The sequence below is a fragment of the Cetorhinus maximus genome, chromosome 12 (assembly GCF_964194155.1).
Source record: "Cetorhinus maximus chromosome 12, sCetMax3.hap1.1, whole genome shotgun sequence".
Taxonomy (NCBI): domain Eukaryota; kingdom Metazoa; phylum Chordata; class Chondrichthyes; order Lamniformes; family Cetorhinidae; genus Cetorhinus; species Cetorhinus maximus.
In genome coordinates, this window is record NC_135890.1 from 73,740,668 (window position 1) to 73,764,766 (window position 24,099).

General features: G+C 42.4%; 1 protein-coding gene across 1 annotated transcript in view; it reads right to left on the bottom strand.

The window, feature by feature from the left end:
- ppil2 (peptidylprolyl isomerase (cyclophilin)-like 2) overlaps window positions 1–24,099 on the bottom strand; it is a 406,540-nt gene that overhangs the window by 298,034 nt on the left and 84,407 nt on the right. The window contains exon 6 of the mRNA XM_078553895.1: window positions 22,039–22,090. Within this exon, the coding sequence (XP_078410021.1) occupies window positions 22,039–22,090 (52 nt within the window). The remainder of the gene's footprint in view (window positions 1–22,038; window positions 22,091–24,099) is intronic.

Here is a 24,099-nt window from a genome sequence, read left to right on the forward strand (position 1 = left end):
TTGTAGGAGTCACATGTGTCGTGGATGAAGGGGAACCAGAGGATGTACTGTACTTAGATTTCCAGAAGGCATTTAATAAGGTGCCACATCAAAGGTTATTGCAGAAAATAAAAGTTTATGGTGTAGGATGTAACATATTGGCAGGGATAGAAGATTGGCTAGCTAACAGGAAACAGAGGGTTGCCATAAATGGGTCATTTACTGGTTGATGGGTTGTAATGAGTGGTGTGCAACAGGGACAATGCTGGGGCTTCAACTTTTAACAATTTATATAAGGGACTTGGATGAAGGGACAGAAGGTATGGTTGCTAAATTTGTCGATAACAAAAAGATAGGTAGGAAAGTATATTATGAAGAGGACATGAGGAGACTACAAGGGGACAAAATGAGTCACCAAAGATCTGGTGAATGGAGTATATGTGGGAAAATGTGAAATTGTCCATTTTGGAAGGAAGATAAAAAAAGATACTTATCAACTAAAATGGTAAGATTGCAGAGCTCTGGGATGCAGAAGGATCTGTGTCCTAGCGCATGGATCACAAAAGGGTAACATGTATGTGCAGCAAGCAGTTAGGAAAGCTAAATGTTATCGTTTATTGCAAGGGGGATTGAATATAAAAAGAGGGAGGTTATGCTTCAGTTGTACAGAACGTTGCTAAGACCACATCTGGAGTACTGCATACCATATTGGTCTCTTTATTTAAGGATGTAAATGCATTAGAAGCAGTTCAGAGAAGGTTTATTAATGCCAAGAATGGGTGGGTTGTCTTATGAGGAAAGATTGGACAGGCTAGGCTTTATCTGCTGGAGTTTTAGTAAGAGGCGACTTGATTGAAACATAAGATCCTGAGGAGCCTTGACAGGGTGGATGTGAAGAGGATGTCTGCTCTTCTGGAAGAAACTAGAACTAGGGGGTCAGTGTTTAGAAATAAGGGGGTCACCCATTTAGGACAGAGATTAGAAAAAAAAATTTCTCTCAGTGGGTAGTGTCTTTAGAACTCACTTCCTCAAAAGGCAATGGAGGTATATTATTTTAATGTTTTCAAAGCAGAGGTAGATAGATTCTTGATAGACAAGGAGGTGAAGGTGGTAGGTGGGAGGTTACAGTCAGATCAGCCAAAGGGACGAGTGGCCTACTCCTGCTCCTAACTCACATGGTCATATGTTCTGCAGGCGTGGCACTTTTAGCTGCCTAGTTATTTTACAGCAGACCAGCTGTTTTTAGATGCCCTTCTCTATCTCTCCCTGGATTAATGCTTCTTCAAGTTGGTTCTCTGTGAATCTGCCTGCTTCTGGCCCTTGTCAATGTTTTTTGCAGGTAAGCCAAGATGGCCACTTTTATCATGTGAATTGTACAAAAATGCTGAGTCATTTTCCATATTCCATCAGTTATCCGAAGTCTCCTCACCCACCCACCCCCCCCGTAATGGTCAAAAGGGTCAAGGTTGTTCACACCTTAGTGCCTCATCTGTGTTTGGAGGAAAAACCATCCAATGAGTTCCTGTTTACTTTTTTGAAACACTTTTTGAATTTTAAATTTGTGTCTGAAGATGTCTGCTCTTTGGCTGAAGGGGTTCCTGTCCAAATCCACAAGGAGAAAGTTAGGTGACCCTCAGCCAACTTTGGAAACAGTTTTTAAGGTTTTTTAAAAAAAAAATGTAACCTCTAAAACAGTTTTCTAAAAATTTATATTTTAATAACGAATATTCCTCTTCCCTTCGAGGAAAAGAATGGAATTTCCACTTTTTTCTTATGAAACAAAGGATAAAAGAAAAACATACACTGGATTTTTTTCTCACACAGACACACAGCTGGCTGATGCAATACAGTTTCCTATTGCATTCTTTCTCTCCTAATATTTTCCAATTACGCTTTATCTGGCGGAGGTATTTGGATGACAGTGTACAGAAGTTCAGGATTGATGATATTATCAGGCATAGGACTCTTAAAACAGTTAGGAAGGTTTAGAATTCATGCTGGTTCCTAGAGTGATCAAATTTCACTAGGTTGTCTTGGTTACAAAGGCTTTAAATATGCTAATTGATTGCTTGGCTGGAGAAAGGTGTTGTGAAGCTGTTAACCCTTGGTTGGCTACATCCAAAATCTTGGCTACGTCCAAAATCTAAGCTCTGAAGAGTCATATGGACTCAATGTTAACTCTGTTTCTCTCACCACAAACTCAGACCTGCTGAGTTTTTCCTGCATTTTACGTTTTATTCCAAAATCTAGGAGCTTGTTACTTCAGGTGTCTGCTCACTGAGAATTTGAATTTCTAGGGTAATGGAGGGTACATCTGTTTCAGACCCCTGGAAGGTATCAGCAACACCTGAACTTCCTTTTGGGCTGTTACAAGCATGGTTTGGCTTAAGGGGTACTGATTTCATCAGTGCGGTTACTGTGGGGATGGGTTGGTCCCCACTCTGGCCCATGTCTTTTGGGACATCCCTGCTCACAGGTGGCTGGCTAGCTTATGCTGCCCTGCCCTGCAGCTCCTTCATTGGGTGAGGCAACTCCCTCACTAACTGTTTCTGTTTGTGAATGCCTCTGGTCCCCCTCCAAATTTGGAAAGAAGATTTCTACGAGTCATGCTCCAGGCAAATCTTCAGCCTTTATCTTTCCTATTTGAACAATTTGACTTTCCTCAGGTTCTTCGACTAAGTCATCTCCCTTACGGTGTCTTTACCTGTTCTGGGACTTCCCTGGTCCCTGTTTAACTCAGAAGAACTGTCTGCCAACCCAATTTCTGGATCACTCCCTTCATCTGTTTTAAATTCCACAGGTCCTTCCTTGACCTCATTTCATTCCACTTGCCTGGTTTCAGCCTCTTTAGACTCGAGTGGCTTCACCTGAGCCACCTCAATCTCCAGGATTCCATCGCCCTTGCAAGGCCTCTGAACCTTTCCAGCTTTCTGCACTCTACAGAATTCTGCTGCTTTTCCTCCAGCCTCTATAGCCTCTCTGGACGCTCCTTGAATTTTTGGAGGTAACACCTTCCAGTCTGCTGGGTTATTCTCCAGTAAAAGGTCAACCCCTTGCAAGGGTACACTTGGCATTATACCCACTGTTACTAGCCCGAACCAAGCTCACTCTTTAAGTGCATTTTTACGAACGGTACCTCAAAACATTCTCTCGTGTGTTCCAAGTAGTGGATCAAATGGCTTCTGCTCTCGAGCCTTTACACACAAAGGATGACATCAGTGGTCACATGACTATGGCAAGCCTATGGTAAGCCACAGTGCACAAAGACACTGCTCTAAACATCCCGCTTTTCATAAAAAGAAATGGCCTAGATACACTATCATTTGCAGTAGCAAGTTACCCACATACATCGTCTACAAGGAAAATCATCATGCATGTACAGAGAATTCTGCTCTGTCCATCCCACTTTCATCTGTCTCTATACATGCATTGAAAATATAATATCTAAAATGTTCAGGTCTTCCAATATTATGTGTGCAGGTTGTTATTGGCTGTTCATCTGGTATCCACTCATTCTTGGGTGATGTTGCCTCTTGGGAAATGTCATTGCCGTGGCGAGTTTTGCTGCTGATCTGTTGTCTTTGTTGAGAATAACTGACCTCTGGTAGTGATGGTCGTTCAATTCCTTGTGCAGTTGGTGAAATCACATCTTCTCATTGGCTGTCTGATGTAAAGGAACAGCTTCCCCGGTTGCACATATACTTCTGTCAAATGGGCTGACTTTTGTTGAGGGTTCAGTGTCTGCACTCTGACTGGCTCTCCATTTCCCAGCTCTGGAAATGATTTGGCAACTTTATCAAAGTGAAATTTGGCTTTCTGTTGTTTCACTTTGATTTTGTCATTCATTCTGTTACCATTTCTGGATTCGGTGGTTTTTTAGTTTTTTGAAGAGTATGTGGGTGTGGCATGACATTAGCCACTGTGCTGGACTACTTTTCATGCCTTCAGTAGGTGTGTTTCTCCACTCTAGGGTTGGCTTGTGCACATCTGTGCTAGGTCTACTTCATATTTTGATGACCCCTTTATCAATTTTCATTACTGCCTCAGCCTTTCCATTTGACTAGTGATAGTGTGGAGATGATTGCAGTGCCAAATTTCCCAATCATTTATGAAGCGCCTGAATTCTTCACTCATGAATTGAGGGCCATTGTGACTCATCACAATGTCAGGAACGCCATGACCACAGAAGTGTACTTTCAGGCATTCTGCAATCTCACTGGTCGTCATTGACGTCAGCTTATCCAACTCTCGGTTGTCTGAATAATAGTCAACTGTAACAAAACAATCAGTTCCAGGAAAAGTGAAAAAGTCTACTCCAAGCTTCATCCATGATCTGTCTGGGATGTTACGAGTCATGAGTGGCTCTTTAGTTTGGTTAGCTTGATGTTCATTATAAGCACTGCACTGGCTGATATGGTCCTTAATCTCATTGCTCATATTTGGCCAGTAGAGCACTTCTCTTGCCTTTCTCAGACTAGACCCTATTCCTTGATTATTTACATGGATGCACTTCAGTATCTCTTTTCTAACCTGCATAGGGATAATGACTCCAGGTTTCTTCGTACAGGATGCCAACCTGGGCAATCACTTCATCTTTGTATCTTCAATACTCATATAGCAATATGGTTCAGATGGTTACAGGCCATTTTTTCATCACTACTTCCTGCAGCACTTGGAGAGTTGCATCTCATTGCATAGTTTGCTTGATCTGAGCAAGACCCTTGCCTGTCAGATTCAATGTCTCTGCTGGGTTGATGACTTCCAGAGCATGCAATGCTGTTGCTTCTCATTGAATCTGGAAGATTTCACACACTGTACTAGCATCAACTTCCTTCAAAGGGAGTGCGGCTCTTGACAGCATGTCAGCAGTTTACATCCGTTTCCCCTGTTTGTACTTCATTTCCAAATAATATCGCTGCAAATGAAGTGACATCCTTTGCAGATGCTTTGGAGCAGATAGAAGCAGTTTGATAAAGATGCTTTGAAGTTGCTTGTGGTCAGACTCCACCATCGCTTTGCCTCTCCCAAACAGATACAGATTAAAATACTCACAAGCAAAGACAATAGCCAGGCACTCTTTCTCAACCTGTGCATAGCATCATTCAGTTTGCATTAATGCTCTGGATGCAAATGCAACTGGCTATTCTTGCTACATGAGGATTACTCCAAGTCCGGTTTCACTGGCATTATACTGTAGCATAGCTTCAGCGTTAACATCATAGTACTTCAGCACTGACGTTGCCATCACTAGTTGCTTGATGAGAGTGAAAGCTGCTTCGTCTTCTGTGCCCAAATACCAGTGAACATCCTTTGCAGCGAGCTTGTGAAGAGGTTCATGCTCTGATGACAAATTGGGCAGGAACTTTGCTAGGTAGTTCACAAATCCAACAAATCACTTCACTGCTTTCACATCTGTTGGTTGCTTTATCTCTGTTGCCACTCTCACTTTTATCAGGATCAGGGCGAACTCCTTTCACTGTCAGTATATGACCTATGTACTTCAGCCATCTTCAGTTACAGTTTCTTCTTATTTAGCTTCAGGTTCATTTAGCAAGCTCTCTTTACCAGTCTCACTAGATTCTGATCATGGTCTGCAATGGCTTCTTCCATCATATCACCACATCCATAACACCAGCAGATCATCCACAATCGCTTCCACTCCTGGAAGATCACTGACTATTTCTTGCTGTTGGCGTTAATACTCTTCCAGAGCAGCTGAGATGCTGAATAGCACAAGCAAACATCTGTACCTCCCAAATGGCCTCCAGGACGTAGTCAGGAAACAGCTTTCATCCAACTTCATTTGCCAGTATCCATCCTTTGCATCTAGGGTATTAAAGAACTTTACCTTGGCACATTGGGGCAAGATTTCTTCAATGGTTGGCATGGGGTAGTGAGATCTCTTCAAAGCTTTCTTGAGGACCTTTGATTCTATGCACACACTCAGCTTTCCAGGTTGTTTCACTGCTACCATGCTGCTAATCCAATCTGTAGGAGCTGTCACTTTCTTGATTGCTCCCATCTTTACAAATTTCTCTATCTTGTCTTTCAGGCTGGACTTGAGAGCAACTGCAACTCTCCTTGGAAGATGCTGATGTTCTCTCACTCTTATCTACTTCATGATATTCACCAGGAAGACATCCAAGAACCATTAAACCATTTTTGTAATTTTTAGGATATGTTCAACAGCTAATGGCTTTGTGTCATGGAAAAAACTGCAAATCTCTTCTGGTACATGGAGTATTATCAGTCCAAGCTTTTAACTTGTTTAAGCTGAGTGAATTTTGCTTAGTGTCTACTATTTGGAACTGCAAATCTTCCTTCTTCCCATTGCATTGGGCTCTCAGTTTAGTTTCACCTCTTGGGGTGAGCATTGTTCCACCATATAGCCTCAACTTTATCTTCGGCTTCATTTTTGTGTCACCATCTTGAGCAACTTCACACAGGTCTGTGCAGTTCACGATGCTGCATGTAACACCAGTTGTCTGACACTTCATATTGGGCCTGAACTTCCTCTGAGTGGCAATCAACATTGGATTGCCACTCCATGCCCAGTTTCTTACCAGATTTGTTTTCCCAGCCTGTCTTGCCCGACCTCCCAACTCAGGCCGGGTGAGATCCAGGCAGTGCAGCGTGCCTGGGCCTAGTGTCGAAGCCCAGGAGAGTTGAAGTGAAGGAGGCCTTGCCTCCTTTTTATATGGCACCAGGTAAGTTTAAAGGTCCATTGAAATATAAAGGTCCTTCATAGGCCAGGGAGAAGGTAAGTGTCAAAGGTATGTGCATAGGATTTGGAGGGAGGGTGGGAAAAAAAATCAGTTTGGTGGGGCCGGATCTCGGGGGGAGGGGATAGAGATCAGGCACTGAGTCAGGTAGGGAGTCGGGGGGAGGGGAGTCAGGTAGGGAGAGCATCAGGCGAAGGGTGCTGGAGGGTGTCAGGCCTTGGGCCTCAGAGGTGACGGGTTGGGCCCTGGCTGGAGAAGGTGTTGGGCCTAGGGTCAGGCCTGGGGGATTATAGGTGAGAGTTGAGCCTGCTTGGGGAAGTCCTATGTGGGTAGGGGGATAGTCGGGAGACTCCTCCAGGCCAGGTAGTGGGGCAATCGTGGTCGGGGGGGGGACTATGGGGTCGGGGGAGGGAGGGGGATCAGTCTGGGGCTGTACAATAGTTACCAAGAGGTTAGAAGTGCTTTTAATCCTTCTAACTCTTTCTGGGTAACTATTGGTGTAACCCAGTCAGAACCATACGAAGTTTGCAATTTAAATCGCATTTTCAGATGGTGCCCAGTGCAGGGCAATTGCCCAGGGAAAGTATGCACTTCTAGGCAATTGCCGTGCAAACCTTACCCGAGAGCTTCCAAAGGGGATTCCCCAGTGCATTTTTGGAGTACCCCCCTCCCCGACAATCCGACGCTGCAGAGCTGGAAGTTAAGGCCCATTAATATGATGTTCTCCTTCCACAGTCATCATTCCAATAGTCACAAACCATTTTTGCCTTGAGACTTGACAATACCAATCTGTTCTAGGGTGTAGTGATTCGTCAGGATCATTGTCCATCATCTCTCCACAAACCATCTTTATCAGCTTGCTTTTCTTCTTTCCAACAAAACACTTGCATGCAAAGTGATTCAGCTTCTTGCAGTTACAGCACTGCTTTACCCATGCTGGACATGTTATCTTTTCTTTCTCGTGGTGTCCTCTGCAATATTTACATCCTGTACCTTGGCCTTGATCTTTCTGCTGACCCTTCTGTAAATATCTCTTCCTTCTCTCCATTGTCTTGTGCTTGTAAGGCTTGGACTACCTCTCAACATAGTGCAAAGTCTTGACAGTTCCCTCATCAATACTCTCCAGCTGATAATTAGCAACCTCAGGTTCTGTACGTCAACAGCTGTCTTGAGAGTAAGGTTCTCTTATACGTACGTACGTACATATATACATACAGAGTAGGGCACTGGGCCTTTGAGCCTGCTCTGTCATTCAATAAGATCATGACTGATCGATTGTAACCTCAACCCCATATTCCTGCCAATCCCCAATAACCTTTCACCCCCTTGTTAATCACAAATCTTCTAGCTCAGCCTTAAAAATGTTCTTGTGGTCAATGTAGCTGATAGCTATCTACTCAATTGGTAAAAATGGATTCTACATCTCCCTCTTCAAACTTAGGAACAAATTTGAAGAATTTTAGGGCCTCAAAACCAGTTTCTGGGTGCCAGGTTAAGACCTCCTGTTCTACAAAACATCTGTGCATCAAAACTAACCATCTTAACTTCTATTGTTAGTAATTCCAGATAGCTTGCTGCGACAGATTCTCATTTGATTTTAACAATTTGACTCTACAGTAAGGAAATTGGAAATAGAAGGAGAAAGGTAAAGTTAAAATTTGGCTGATTTACAAATGGATTAAATGCTGGACCTGAGCACCCAATTGTCAAGGACGCTTTGAAGAGGTGTTTCCCCAAAGTCGCCCATGGGGTAGGAGTGTGCGAGCACGTGCGTGTGTCAATTTAAAATAGCCCAGCAGCGAAGCCTTTTTTACTTAAAGGGCAAGTTTTTTTCACTCTATTGCTGTGGAAGTTGCTTAAGAAAAAATAAAAGAATATCCTATATTCGGTACAGGCCTGATATTTTTGAAGTCAAGATGTTGCACTGTCTGAATTGAAGTTTTTGAAGTTGCAGGATTGTCTCTGCAGCTGTGATGGTTTCCACTGTCAAATTGCCAGAGTTTGCTTTTGCAGGTGGGCTTAATAGATGGAATCATGTTTACAGGGAGGAGAGAGTGTTTCTTACTTCTGTTCTACGGACATGGCACTTATAGCCGCCTAGTTACTTTACAGCAGACCAGAAGCTGTTTATTACATGCTTTTCTCTGTCTCTCCTTGGGTTGAAGCTTCTTCAAGATGGTTCTGCCATTTTCCTGCCCTTTACAATGCTTTTTGCAGGTAGGCCAAGATGGCTACCATTGTCATGTGACCTGTACAAGAATGCCAAGTCACTTTCCACATAGGCAAGTGGTGATTTCACTACAGTTACCTGAGGTCTACTTACCATCCACCCCCACCCCCCCAAACGGCAACCTTGTGGAGCACATGAATTCAATTCGCCTCTGTCTTTCTATAAATCTATTTTGAACAAATATGTGAGTTACAAGATTCAAAGGGTAAGGGGATTGTGGGGGGTGGGGAGAGAGAGATAAACATGGAGTATGGTTATAGGTTTTAATAACATACAGCAAAAATATAAATTTGGCCCTGCATCAAGTCAAATAAGTTTCTGTATTACACTTTTATATGCAACTTAAGAGACAGAGGAAATGTGCTTCTCTTCAACTAGCAGTAGCTGAAAGAGAATGTCAAAAGAATGGCTGGCGTATGAAACTGTGCAGGTATATTCAGTCTCAATGGGATAGCCAGCCTTTGTTGTTAGTATCACTCCTTGTACACAGAAATGGAATAGGGTTCAGGTTTGGACAATGCGAATTTACATAGTAAACTTAAGGAAAAGTAAATTTTATCTACTGTATCTAATAGCTGAATATAAAGGGAATTTTGTTCGAAGGAGTCAGGTTGTAAAGTGTTTAAAAACATTTACAGCTATTGAAAAATGTATAAAATGTGATTACCATTGCTGTTAGGTGTCAAACAAAGACCTTGAGATTGCTATACTGTACATTTAATTAAGTATTAGAAAATGGTTAATATCTTAATTGCCCAGTAATTTAGAAGATGGCATTTGATTGCCAAATGAGTCTGCTTAACTGCAAGGTAAAGGCATACAACTGAAAAATAGTCTGTGGCCCCCAGTTCCTTTCTTCACATATCTATACAATGTATAGATTGTCAAAAGCAATTTTTAAAAAACGAAAGTTTTTTTCATAAGGGTGATCTGCCTATCACACAAATGAGTGATGTGGTATATGAATTTCGGTACCAGTGCAATGCTAGGTCTGTAGGCCATACGTCCCAATCACTGGTAAATCATATAAATCTGTACATCCCTTCGGCTGTTCGAAATGAGCAGAGTACTGACCATACTCAACCAGCCTGTGCTCGCAAACTCAGAACACAATGTCTAACATTAGATGATCCTGTAATTGGGTAGCTGAACAACCCCAAGTGTGCTAAGAATTACACTAACAACCAATTTATGATTATCAGCCAGGCTCGCAAAGTAGCTCACTTACTTTTGCTAGAAATTACACATTCATACACAGGGACCAGTCCTCAAAAGGAACATAATCCAGGTATTGAGCCTTTCTGAATTAAACAAAAGCATGAGGGACAAAAGCTCGCTCCTTGGTTCATTCTTCATGGCAAGGCCTCAACCAATCAGAACCAATTTACCAACCAATCAGCACCCCTTTCTCACGAAGTATAAATTGTTGCTCCCTTTGAAATGAGGCACTGTCCTGATGAGTGCAAATCAAAAAGCTTTGATAGCATGTCTCTTTTTTTAGCAATACTGAAGACTTTTTGTTTTGAAAATTTGTGTCAAGAATTGTACTGCTTTTTTTTCTTTGCTTTTTCTTTCTACTTCGGTGTAATTATCCTATTAGATTTAAACTGAGCTTAATTGGCCAAAAAATGGTAATTATCACTTTTCAGAGTAGATATGGCCAAAAAATGGTAATTATCACTTTTCAGAGTAGATAAGACAATGTGGTCACCAATTCAGTCATCTTGCAGGTTTGGGCGAGTCTCCAGTGGGTCAGGCAGGTAGAAAACACCCAACACTATTTAAAAATAGAGCATGAATTAAAAGACTGGTGAGCTGAGTGCTTGCCAACCATGGGACCAGCTGTTTAAAGAAGCAGGTGGAAACTTCTTTTACTGTTAGGCAGGCTGAAAGATATTGAACACTGGTACTTAATACTGGATGCTAATTAAAACTGAAGTCAGCAAGTAAAATGCATTGCAATGTGAAAATCATGGGATGTGTTGAGGGATAATGAGCCAAAAGTGACGTTGGCGATTAGATTTCCTACATTGACTGTAAAGATATTTGGGATGCCCTGAGTTGTAAAAAGTGCAAAACTCTCTCAAATTTAATAGATCTAAAGAGGGATTCTGCTTCATTTTAACTAAAATTGTAACAAGCTCAAGAACTAACATATGGAACTGGTACATCATTCAGAGAAATGTCAGCAAATTTGTTGCCAAGAAGACTAGAATGTTATTGATTTTGCAACCTTACTTTGCCAGATGCTGTTTTCTTAGCACTGCAAGGATTTTGTGGACTGTGTAAAGTTCAAAATGTTGTGCCGTTAATCCAAAGAGTGTGATTTGAAAAAGATACTTCCATTTTTCTTTTAGGGGTATCAATTTTATTTTGTACTGCCGGTAACAAAGATCTTGACCAAAAACATATTTTGTTTTTTGTGAGGCTCTAAGCAACAGGAAGAGCTGAAATTCATACAGTGCCACACCACGAAACAAAACACTTTAATAAGAATGTATAAACACATAAATTGTTGGCAGTGTAGGAAAGCTGTTGAAAACTGTAATGCACCAAAACGCAGCAGGGAAAATTATTCTGAACTGAATGAATTTCTTCTGATCTAAAAATTTAATTCAGATCAAACATATTTGCAGAGACACGTTGATGGGAAGTTTATCAATGGCTTGGCTTGTGTGAGAATGTGATTAAAACACATGTTTTGTACCTTACAACTCAAAAATAGCTTTTGTTTTCTGCAAATAACAGTTGCCCTTCTTGACTTAAATAGGCCACTTACTGAGCAGTGAGACAAAGAAAATTTAGTGATTTTTTTGCGAAACAGTACTATGTGAAAGAAATAAAACCCACCAATTATGAATATAGGCACATTTCACTAGAACTGAAGAGTTGAATGACAAGCAAATAGTGGTAGTGTCAGTTGCACATTTTTGAAAGGATTTTTAATCTGTCAGTTATCTGTAGATTCTGGTGCATGTGCAATGGCACACTGTTCAATGACAGTGAATGATCAGATCGTATGAACGCAGTGTGTTATTTTTCAAATTGAGTTGACGTCAACGGTTTCTGGTTTCCAATAGCAGTGGCTGGCAAGGGATTTGGAATCAGTGGCAGGGAAGCAAAGTTTTTGGCAAGGGCCAAAGATGATGGCTTTAGTCTTCCCAGTGTTGTATTGGAAGAAGTTAAGATTCATCCACGACTGGATGTTAGACAGACTGTCACACCAGAGAGGTGGTCAAAGGGTCAGGAAAGGTGGTGGAAAGCCGACCCCATGTCTACAGATGTTGTTGTGATGGTGAAGCAGGTAGATAAAGAAGTGGATACTGATCTTTGAGAACTCCAGCCTTGACAGCATAGAGATACAAAGTTTTGTTACAGATGCTCTTGTTACTTGCAGATGGGGAAAGAGTGGACCTATGCAGGGGCAGTCCCACGGAGCTGAATGAAGGCACAGTGTTGGAAGGAGAAGGTGTGGTCAACCATGTTGAACTCTAAAAAGGACAAGGTGGATGTGAAGGCAGAGTACACCATGGTTACAAAAAATATCATCCATGACTTTGGTGAGGGTAATTTTGGTGCTGTGGGAGGGCACAGACTGGACTAGGTGGTTTCAAATAGGAAGGTGTTGGGCAGATGGGAATGGAACTGGGGGATGGCAACATATCTAAAGATGAGGAAAAAGGAAGGTTGGAAGTTAGGGTGGTAGTTGGTCTTGCAATTGCAAGGTTTATAAAGTTATATTTTGGGACTGTATCTTTAAATTTAAGATAAATGAAGGGGGTCGTGTGACCTGTTCGGTAGTCTGCTTGATAGTAAGCCTGGGTGGTTTGATTGTTAGAGATCAAAGAAAGGCTTAGATTGTTTTACTGTGCAATGCATTCACACTTGGAAACAATGACAGTAGTCTGAGTTTGCAATGAGTAGACTCTGAGTCTCCCAAAGTCCCAGAAAGGCGTTGTTGGCATCACGTTGTAAACAGTTATGCTATAAAACTGTCCATTTACTTCTAAGATGAAGGGGAGGTGGGATTGAGGATAGCTAATTAGCATTTCTACCTGGATGCAAGGTTAATATGTTTTAAGTTACCATGGACAAGAGGGCAGAGGAAACTATTTTTGAGATCAGGTTACGGGCTTCCCTACAAATAAATGAATATAAATGACATACAGCAGTAAGAAAAGTATCTAGAAAACAGTCCCATGGAAATATCAGGAGGGATGGCCAAAAGATTGGTCAAAAAGAAGGTTTTTTAAGCAGTTTTTTAAGGCGGGGAGGCATGGAGGTTTAGAGAAAGAATTCCATACAGTGGCTAAGCATCTGAAGACACAGATAGGGAGGAGTGAAGGTCATGAAGGGATTTAAACACAAGGATTTGAATTTTAAATCTTAGGTATTGGGGGATCAAGAGCAAACTTATGTCAGGAAGGGCAGGGGTGATGGGTGGCCAAAACATGGCATGGGATAAGGTTTTGAATGGACAAGTGTTTAGACAGTGGAGGACAGGAGGCTGGCCCAAATAGCATTGAATTAGACATGTCTGGAAGGAACAAAGGCATGCATGGGAGATTCAGCAACAGATGAGCTGAGACAGGCATGGAGACTGGTGAGGTCACAAAGGTGAAAGAAGGCTGTTGTTGTGATAGAGGACATGGGGTGGAAATTCTGCTAAATATCAATTAGGATACTGAGATTGGAATGGAATTAGTAGCAAGTGTGGCTAGGCCCAAGAATGATGGCTTTGGCATAACTAAATTTCACTGGAGGCAAATGTGGCTTATGCAAGACACAGTTGTTAAAAATACAATCTAACAACATGGGCAATGGATCACTGCCGAGGTTTCTCAATTTATACTACAATAAACATGCACTTAGCTTAACTTTTTTGTTTGCTATTATGTATATTATTGCATCAGCTCCGTGCGGTTACTGAATTGAATGGGATGCCAATTGATTAAAATCTGCTCTCAAGTCGTTATACATTGTGTACAAAGTATGTTCCTGTGCAGAGAATATTTTTAGCCTAGTGTTTGAATAAGTGTATCTAGGTCAGACTTCACTAAAACAATTAATAAAATGGAAAACTGAAAATGTGTTTTTAATCCGAACTAAAAGCACCTGTCTTCAAACGGCATGCTTTGTTTTATATTCAGTAAGGGAACCAGAAACCAATTCCATGATAAAACCATTTTGGCACCATTTACTAAACTTAAAACTACGGTATAAATGAATAGGGCTTCAGAAAACAACAGTAAAGTAGAGACACTGACAGCACTGGACTCAGCACAGGCATCATTGAAATGCCACTGTCCTAACCTCCAATTTCTAAACATTGGCAACAGTTTGCAAGCAGGATAGAGAGAGATGGGGCTCTTGTACCTTAAAACTGTCTTACTTGGTTTTGCTCTGATGCAAGCAGATAATTTCAAATAGGAATTAGCCAGATTCACTTATATGTGCAGAAGCTCAGAAATCACTTTGGAAGTTTAGCAAGTCCTCATCATTATTTTGTTATTTTATACATGCACTCACTCAATCTACAAGTACAGAGTGCCTGTTTAACTCAAACCAGGAGCATCATTTAGATAACTGTGCATCCAATAAAAAAATGGGCACCTCTCACAAGTTGAAATGATGCACATTAAATTCAGACAAAGTCCAAGTGCTGTATTCACAGATAATTACACAGGAAGGAATTACAGGAACACCTATATTTTTTCTGGAGGGAATGTGATTTGTAAAATTGGAATAGCAATGCCTAAGTTTTAAATGCATACAATTCATTTAGCTGAATCTATATCCTGCATAATTCCTTGACCCAGAGGACAGGTTTCTGCCTATTTATGCTGTAGCAGCTTTCAGACCAGAGGAGCCCGGTGAGATTTAGTTTGTAATGCTCATTCCTTGTGGGAAACAAGTTGCAGCAGATGCCTTCCTACTTTACAATGCTAAGACGTCCAAATGAGAATGAGTCAAACTTTGACACTTAACCTGGTTTTGGTATTAGTAAAAATAACATTAAATGACCAGGCTGTGTCTGTTAATAACCATAATTGTTCCTGTCTCTCCCCCAACATTGCATATCATCTACCATTCAAACAGTTGCCACCTTTTATAGGGACAGAGGAAATAGAAGCAGGAGCGGGCAACCAGCCACTTGAGCTTGCTCCGCCATTCAACTAGATCATGGGTGATCTGCCTCAATGCCATTTTCCCGCACTATCCTCATATCCCTCGATGTCTTTAATGTCTAGAAATCTATTGATCTCTGTCTTGAATATACTCCATGTCTGAGCCTCCATAGCCCTCTGGGGTAGATAATTCCAAAGGTTCACCATTCTCTGAGTGAAGAAATTCCTCCTCAACTTAATCCTACATGGCCTACCCTTTATTCTGAGACTGTGTCCCCTGGGTTCTAGATACCCCCACCCCAGCCAGGGGAAACATCGGTCCTGTTATCCTGTCGAGCCCTGTAAGAATTTTGTTTCAATGAGATCACTCCTCATTCTTCAAAACTCTAGAGAATATAAGCCCAGTCTCCTCAATCTCTCCTCACAGGACAATCCTGCCATCCCAGGAATCAGTCTGGTGGGCCTTTGTTGCTCTCCCTCCATGGCCAGCATATCCTTCCTTAAGTAAGGAGACCAAAACTGTACACAATACTCCAGCTGCGGTGTCATCAAATCTCTACAACCGCAGCAAGACATCTTTACTCCTGTACTCAATTCCTCTTGCAATAAAGGCCAACATACCACTGACCTTCCTAATTGCTTGCTGCACCTGCATGTGAGATTTCAGTGACTTGTGAACAAGGACACCCAGGTCCTTTTGGATATCAAACTTCATAATCTCTGACCATTTAAGAAATACATTGCATTTCTGTTTTTCCTACCAAAGTGGATAACTTTACATTTTTCCACATTATATTCCATCTGCCATGTTCTTGCCCACTCAGTTAGCCTGTCTAAACTGCCTTGAAGCCTCTTTGCATCCTCCTCACAGCTCTCAGCCCCACCTAGTTTTAGGTCATCAGCAAATTTGGAAACATTACATTTGGTCTCCACATCCAAATCATTGACATAGATTGTGAATAGCTAGGGCCTAAACACTGATCCTTGCAGTACTAGTCACAAACTGCTAACCTGAGAATGACCCACTTATTTCTATCCTGTTTTCTGTCCATTAACTAATTTTCAATCCATGCCAGTACATTACTCCCAATCCCATGTACTCTAATTTTGTTTACTAACCTCGTTTGTGGAAGCTTGTTGAAAGCCTTCTGTAAATCCAAATACACCATACCCACTGGTTCTCCCTTATCTATTCTGCTAGTTACATTCTCAAAAAACTCCAACAGGTCTGTCAAACATGATTCCCTTTTCAAAAATCTATATTGACTCTCCTCAATCCTATCATTATTTTCTAAGTTATCACATCCTTTTTAATAGATTCTAGCAATTTCTGTATTACTGAGGTCAGGCTAGTAGGTCTGTTGTTCCTCGTTTTCTCTCTCCCTCCTTTCTTAAATAGTGGGGTTACATTTTCCACCTTCCAATCTGCAGGAACTGATCCAGAAGCTATAGAATTTTGGAAGATGACCACCAATGCATCCACTGTCTACAGCCACCTCTTTCAACACTCTAGGATATAAATCATCAGGTACAGGAGATTTACCAACTTTCAGTCCCCCTTAATTTCTCCAGTACTACTTTTTTTACTAATACCAATTTCTAGTTCCTCATTCTCACTAGTCCCTTGGTTCTCAAGTATCTGAGAGGTTTTCTGTCTCTTCCTCAGTGAAGACAGGCACAAAATATTTGTTTAGCTTCTCTGCCATTTCCTTATTCACCATTATAAATTCTCCTACCTCCGTCTGTAATGGCCCCACATCTGTCTTTGCTAATCTTTCCTTTTCACATACCTATAGAACCTTTAAGTCTATTTTTGTTTCTCACTCGTTTACTTTCATATTCTATTTTCTCTTCCTTTTTCAGTTTCTTAGTACTCCTTTGCTGAATTCTAATGTTCCCAATCCTCAAGCTTACTACTTTTTTGGCAACTTGATAAGCATCTTCCTTTGATCTAATACAGTGGTTCCCAAACTTTAACATCCCACGAATCCCTTTCATGAAAATGCCAAATCTCATGCCAACCCCTCCTAAAAATAAATATTTTCCAGGGGTTTTCTCCTTTACCGGAGTGTAAATTATAAAATCAGTGATCTTGGAAATATAAAATTTGTTTTTCTTATAGCACTTCATTGCACACCATTAATAATTACATTATTATTTATCATTACATTATTAATTTTATGACATTATGAAAACAGTAACACTCTTCCAAAATTTCAGTTCCGTAACTCACAGCACTTTGATTAAGCCTAAACTTGTAGTTAAACTGGGAGTTTCAATTTGCAGTTTATTGTTGATTGCATTGATGAGAGCATAGCAATATTGTACCTTTGAATATGTGCCCAAAGCTACCACAGAAAGTAAGAAGGGGAGATACTTGTCTGCCAGATGCCCAGGCTGTTGACCACATCCAAAAACCCAGTGATGAGATTATTTTAATATTCAAACAGAATATTTACTCTGTCAGCTAGCAAATTGGAGGCAGGACACATCCTGGGAGCCTTTGAACTCTTGAGCAAAGAAGCAGTATGCAGCAGGATTATTTCTCCAGCAAAATGCAATTAGGGAAGGATAGCTACCTAATACAAATTATATGCGCAAAATCAAACCTAGTTACTTACAGAATTGCTAGACTCCAAGTGTGATTGATGAGGGAATGGCCTAATCATTTCCATTCTGGCCAGATTATGTCACCAGTCACAACTAAATGAAGCCTTTAATATTGGGCATGAGGGCACATGGCTATAGAGATGCAATAAAGGAATCTTCAATTTTCTACCAACAAGAGAAGCAGCACCCTAACATTCAGATGGGCAGAAATCCTCCCCCAGTCCTTCAACGTTGTGTCGAGGGAGTGGGGGAGGACTCAGAAGAAATCCCCAAAAAGGGGTAAGAGTCCATCTTACCACAGGTCCATCGTCAAGGGACTGGACTGGGGGGTGACGTCAAGACTTGAGATAGGGAGGGGAAGGGCCCTGAGCCATGGTGTCTGTCTGTGGCCCAGGGCCGTTCCCCTCCCAACCTCGTCTCTAAATCCTGAAGTCCTCCTTCAGGATTTAGAGAAGAGGTCGGGAAGGGAAGGACCCAGGCCAGAACCACAGAAAACATCGTTGAAGCAGCAAGGATGAGGTCGGGAGGAGGGGGCCAGCCTTTTCAGATGCGAGGGAGGTGGGGGGCAGGTGTAGAACTCGGCTGGCCGGGGAATTAAATTAAAATGCAGGTACTTGCCTAAAAGCTTCACTCATACAGGCACAGGCAGTACATGACTCTCAAGTCCAAGCAGAAGACACAGTGCACCCGACCACTGACAACTCTCCAACTTCAAGTCCAGTCACGAGGTGCAAGTCAAGGCGCGTTCTACTGGGTCTGTCAATCAAGATGGTCTACATACATGATAGGCTCCTTTAGACATTGACCATCTTGAATGACAGGCTACTCAGCCAATGAGCGCTGGCATCCACCAGAGAACCCAGGCACTGTTCACTGGTGGGCACCAAACTGACAACTGTCATTTTCCCACAATTTTGGCATGCAAACACTTCTGCTTCCGCCATTAGGAGATTCTTCCCGTGAACCCCTGGAAACTTCATGAATCCTTGAGAGTTCACGAACGGCAATTTGAAAACCAGTGATCTAATACACTCCTTAATTTTTCTTGTCACCCACAGTTGGATCACTTTTCCTGTTGGGTTTTTGTGCCTCAAAGGAATGTATATTTGTTGTAAACTATGTATTAATTCTTTAAATGCTAGCCATTGTGTCGACCCCCATACCTTTTAATGCAGTTTTCCAATCTATCATAGCCAATTTGCCCTCATACTTTGGTGGTGCTGTTGTTGTCTGGCGCACTGACCTCTACCTCGCAGAGGCTGAGGATCAACTCGCAGACACTTCCTCCTACCTCCCCCTGGACCATGACCCCACCACTGAACATCAAGCCATTGTTTCTAGGACTGTCACTGACCTCATCTCCTCTGGAGATCTTCCCTCCACAGCTTCCAACCTCATAGTCTCCCAACCTCGGACAGTCCGCTTCTACCTCCTACCCAAAATCCACAAACAGGACTGGGACAGCAGACCGATCGTGTCAGCCTGTTCCTGCCACACGGAACTCATTTCTTGCTATCTTGACTCCATTCTCTCTCCCCTTGTCCAGTCTCTTCCCACCTACGTCCACGATTCCTCTGACACCCTACATCATATTAACAATTTCCAGTTCCCTGGCCACAACTGCCTCCTCTTCACCATGGACGTCCAATCCCTCTACACCTCCATCCCCCACCAGGATGAGGGCTCTCCGCTTCTTCCTCGAACAGAGGCCCGAACACAATCCCCATCTACCACTACTCTCCTCCGTCTGACTGAACTTGTTCTCTCACTGAACAATTTCTCCTTAAGCTCCTCTCACTTCCTCCAAATAAAAGGTGTGGCTATGGGTACCCGCATGGGCCCCAGTTATGCCCGTCTCTTTATGGGGTATGTGGAACATTCCTTGTTCCAGTCCTACTCAGGCTCCCTCCCACAACTCTTTCTCTGGTACATCGATGACTGCTTCGGTGTCGCTTCATGCTCTTGTCTGGACCTGGAAAAATGTATTAATTTTGCTTCCAATTTCCACCCCTCCATCATTTTCACATGGAACACTTCCCTTCCCTTCCTTGACCTCTCTGTCTCAATTTCTGGTGATAAACCACCAATATTCATTACAAGACTACCGACTCCCACAGCTACCTACACTACAGCTCCTCACACCCCGCTTCCTGTAAGGACTCCATCCCATTCTCTCAGTTCCTTCGCCTCTGTCGCATCTGTTCTGATGATGCCACTTTCAAAAACAGTTCCTCTAACATATCTTCCTTCTTCCTTAACTGAGGTTTTCCACCCACGGTGGTTGACAGGGCCCTCAACCGTGTCCGACCCATTTCCCGCGCATCCGCTCTCACACCTTCCTCTCCCTCCTAGAACCACGATAGGGTTCCCCTTGTCCTCACTTAACACCCCACCAGCCTCCACATTCAAAGGATCATCCTCCACCATTTCCGCCAACTCCAGCATGATGCCACCACCAAACACATCTTCCCTTCACCACCCCGCCCCCCAGGAGCATTCCGCAGAGATCGTTCCCTCTGGGACACCCTGGTCCGCTCCTCCATCACCCCCTACACCTCAACTCCCTCCCACGGCACCTTCCTATGCAACCGCAGAAGGTGCAACACCTGCCCCTTTACTTCCCCCCTCCTCGCTGTCCAAGGGCCCAAACACTCCTTTCAAGTGAAGCAGTGCTTCACTTGCACTTCCCTCAATTTAGTCTATTGCATTCGCAATACATTAGAGAGACCAAATGCAGACTGGGTGACCGCTTTGCGGAACACCTTCGGTCTGTCCGCAAGCATGACCAGACCTCCCTGTCGCTTGCCATTTCAACACACCACCCTGCTCTCATGCCCACATATCCGTTCTTGGCCTGCTGCAATGTTCCAGTGAAGCTCAACGCAAATTGGAGGAACAGCACCTCATCTTCCGATTAGGCACTTTACAGCCTTCCGGACTGAATATTGAGTTCAGTAACTACCGATCATGAACTCTCTCCTCCATCCTCACCCCATTTCCGATCCCCCTTTTTCCAATAATTTACATATATTTTTCTTTTCCCACCTATTCCCATTATTTTTAAATGTATTTCCATCCATTGTTTTATCTCTACCTTTTAGCCTATTTCGATCCCTTCCCCCACCCCACCCCCACTAGGGCTATCTGTACCTTGCTCATCCTGCTTTCCACCCTTAATGTCCCCATTAGCACATTTCTTAGCTAATATCACTACCATCAACACCTCTTTGTCCTTTTGTCTATAACATCTTTTGGAAATCTCCACCTATCACTGGCCCTCTATCCAGCTCTACCTGTACCCCCCCCCCACAACCTTAAACCAGCTTATATTTCACCTCTTTTCTATATTTCCTTAGTTCTGATGAAGAGTCATTTGGACTTGAAACGTTAACTGTATTCCTCTCCGCAGATGCTGTCAGACCTGCTGAGTTTTTCCAGGTATTTTTGTTTTGGATTTCCAGCATCCGCAGTTTTTTTCTTTTGCCCTCATACCTTCATAGTTTCCTCTGTTTAGATTTAGGACCCTAGTTTCGGATTGAACTACATCACTTTCAAACTTAATGTAAAAGTCTATCATATTAAGGTCACTGTTCTCTAAAGGCTCCTTTACAATGGGATTATTAATTAGCCCTTTCTCATTGCACAATGCTGGATCTAAAATAGCCCATTTTCTACTTGATTCCTCAACATACTGTTCTAGTAAACCATCTTGTATACATTCCTGGAATTCGTCCTCCACAGAATTAGTGCTAGTTAGGTTTACCCAGTCTATATGTAGATTTAAGTCCCCCACCTTATTACATGCACCTCTAATTTCCTGATTTATATTATGCCCTACATCACCACTACTGTTTGGTGGCCTATAAACAACTCCCACCCATGTTTGCTGCCCCTTGCCGTTTCTTAGCTCTACCTAAACTGATTCTACATCTTGATCTTCTGATCTAAGATTCTCTCTCACTAATGTACTGATCTCATCCTTAATTAACAGCAATTCCCCACCTCCTTTTCCTTTTTGCCTATCCATCCTAAATGTCTTTGTCCAGAGTACCCAGTGAGTTTGGTTTAAGTGTTGGCGGAGCTTTACAAATGCAAGGACATGAGCTGTAATATTGTAATTAGTCAGTGTTAAAGCAATCAGTTTCATTCAAACTACTTTCTTTCACATATCTTTACAAACAATTTGAAGTCTCTAATTAGTGGTGTGAAGGAAACAGCAGAGCTCCACCCAACAAAATCCTTTCTGGATCAACGGCATGATCCTTTGCCTATTTATTAGAAAAGAAAGCTCTCCAATCCAGGTAAAAAAAGTACTGAACATAGAATATATGTATTGTGGCAATGGCAGAGACAGTCAGTGAGTACGTACCTTCACTGTTTTTGTGGTAGGTCAGCTTGATGAGTGATTTAACATCCAATTTCTAAAACAGAAAAAGTTTTATAAACAAAGTTAGCAAATATTTTTAAAATATTTAAGACACTAAAAGACTTCTCTCTCATAGTTTTGCTGCTTTCTAATGTAGGCTTTCTAAGCCCAGAAAGCAACTTGCCTTCCCATTCTCAGCTCTTTGCCTTGCTGCATCAAGATTAGTGTCTCCATCTTCCCATCCTCCTCATAATAGTAACAGGATCTCCCCCTACCATTCTTTTCCTAACTGGGTTCTGTGTAGTGGTTATGTGGTTATGGTCCTGGGCAAGCATTCCACAGGTCATGAGTTTAAATCCCACCATGGCAAGTTGGGAAAATGAATGCAATAAATCTAGCAATTTGTCAGCGGGCACTGAAAAAGAAGATCAAACAGCACCCAGATTGTAAATGAAAAACAGCTCATTCATTAATGTCATTCAGGGAAGGGAAGGGAACTTAGTCAGCCTACACTTCACACTATTCCACACAATGGACAGAATTTTTAGGTCGGCATGCGGGCGTGCGACCAACCCGCTCGAGCACAAAATGGCGCATGATATTTCAGTCGGTGGACACGTGCAAAAGTTGGAAGCACGCCTGCTGACAATTAAGAGGGCAATTAAGCCAATTATCCCCAATTTTTTGTAGTCTGTCCAACTTTACAGTTGGCGGATGGGAAAACCTGCCAGGCGGACTTTGCATTTTTGATGAAACCTCATCCAAAGCGGGATGAGGTTTCCGTTATTAAATTTCAAAAAATTAAAATGTACGGACAGAATTTTCATCATGTATATGTTCAGGTGACTGATTCTGATACATGGACATTTTTTTCCGGATTTTAAAATATTTATTTCTTGGTTTTAAATTTTTCAGCTCCCTGAGGCAGCTCTCTGCCTTCAGGGAGCTTTCATTCTGGCTCCCCCGTGCCCGCGCTTACGTCAGTGCCTGCCCTCCTCCCACCCCCACCCCAGCAGCGCCGAGCATTTCAGCGTGCATTTCACGCTAGCTGGCTGTTAATTGGCTAGCTAGCATGAATTTGCGATCAGCCCAGCGGTCCACTCCTCGGCCGCTCCCGGGCCCGCCAACCAAAAAAACCTGCCCAGTGTGTTCAACCATTAATGCATTCAGGGCAACTAGGAATGGGTAATGAATACTGCCTTGTCCACATCACAACATCTGCTTTCCTCCAATTCTCCATTCCTCTTGCACAACCCCAATTTTTCACCACTCCACCACCTGTGAACATGACTTCAGCTGTCTAGGCCATTAGCTCCAGAATTCCTCTCTAAATCTCTCTCCTCGAAGATGCTTCTTCACTCCTAGCTGTTTGCCAAGCTTTTGGCCACCTGTCCTAAAATTTCCTTATACAGCTATGTCAAATTTTGATTGATTATGTTCATGTGAAGCACCTTGGGGTGTTTTACTTTTAAGGATGCTATATAAATGCAAGTTGTTGTTCTGTGGACTGGCAATATTCTGCTGCTCCTCTTCCATCAGCAAGCCATCTGATCACTGCAGGCATCCCCACAAAGAATCAATGATTTCTCAAAGTCTTATGGCTGTCACCTTCATCAAGTAACAGGGCCACCGCCCCAGTGCTCACCTTGCCTACCTGCCGACATCCTCTGCAATAACCTGCACATTTTAGCAGTGGTGAGCCACAAACTGTTTAGAGAGCACAACAGCACACCATATGTGAAAATTGTGCTGCCATCTTATAAAACTGTGAACCCTGACAGTGTCTACCTTGTTCATTTTCAAAGGTGACAACATAGACAATAGACACAAGAAGCTTTAAGTGAGAAAAATAAAGGAGAAAAGAAAGGGGTAAACAAAACGACAGAAAGAGTGAATGAAAGAAGAGGAAAGAAAAGGAAAAAATACTCAGTTTCAATAATGCTAGTTGACGGACACTTATTGGCCAGGACACCAGGAGAAGTCCACTGCTCTTTGTTGAATAATGCTACAAGATCTTCTACGTCCAACCGAGGGAGCACTGGTTTAACATTTCATCCATAAGAT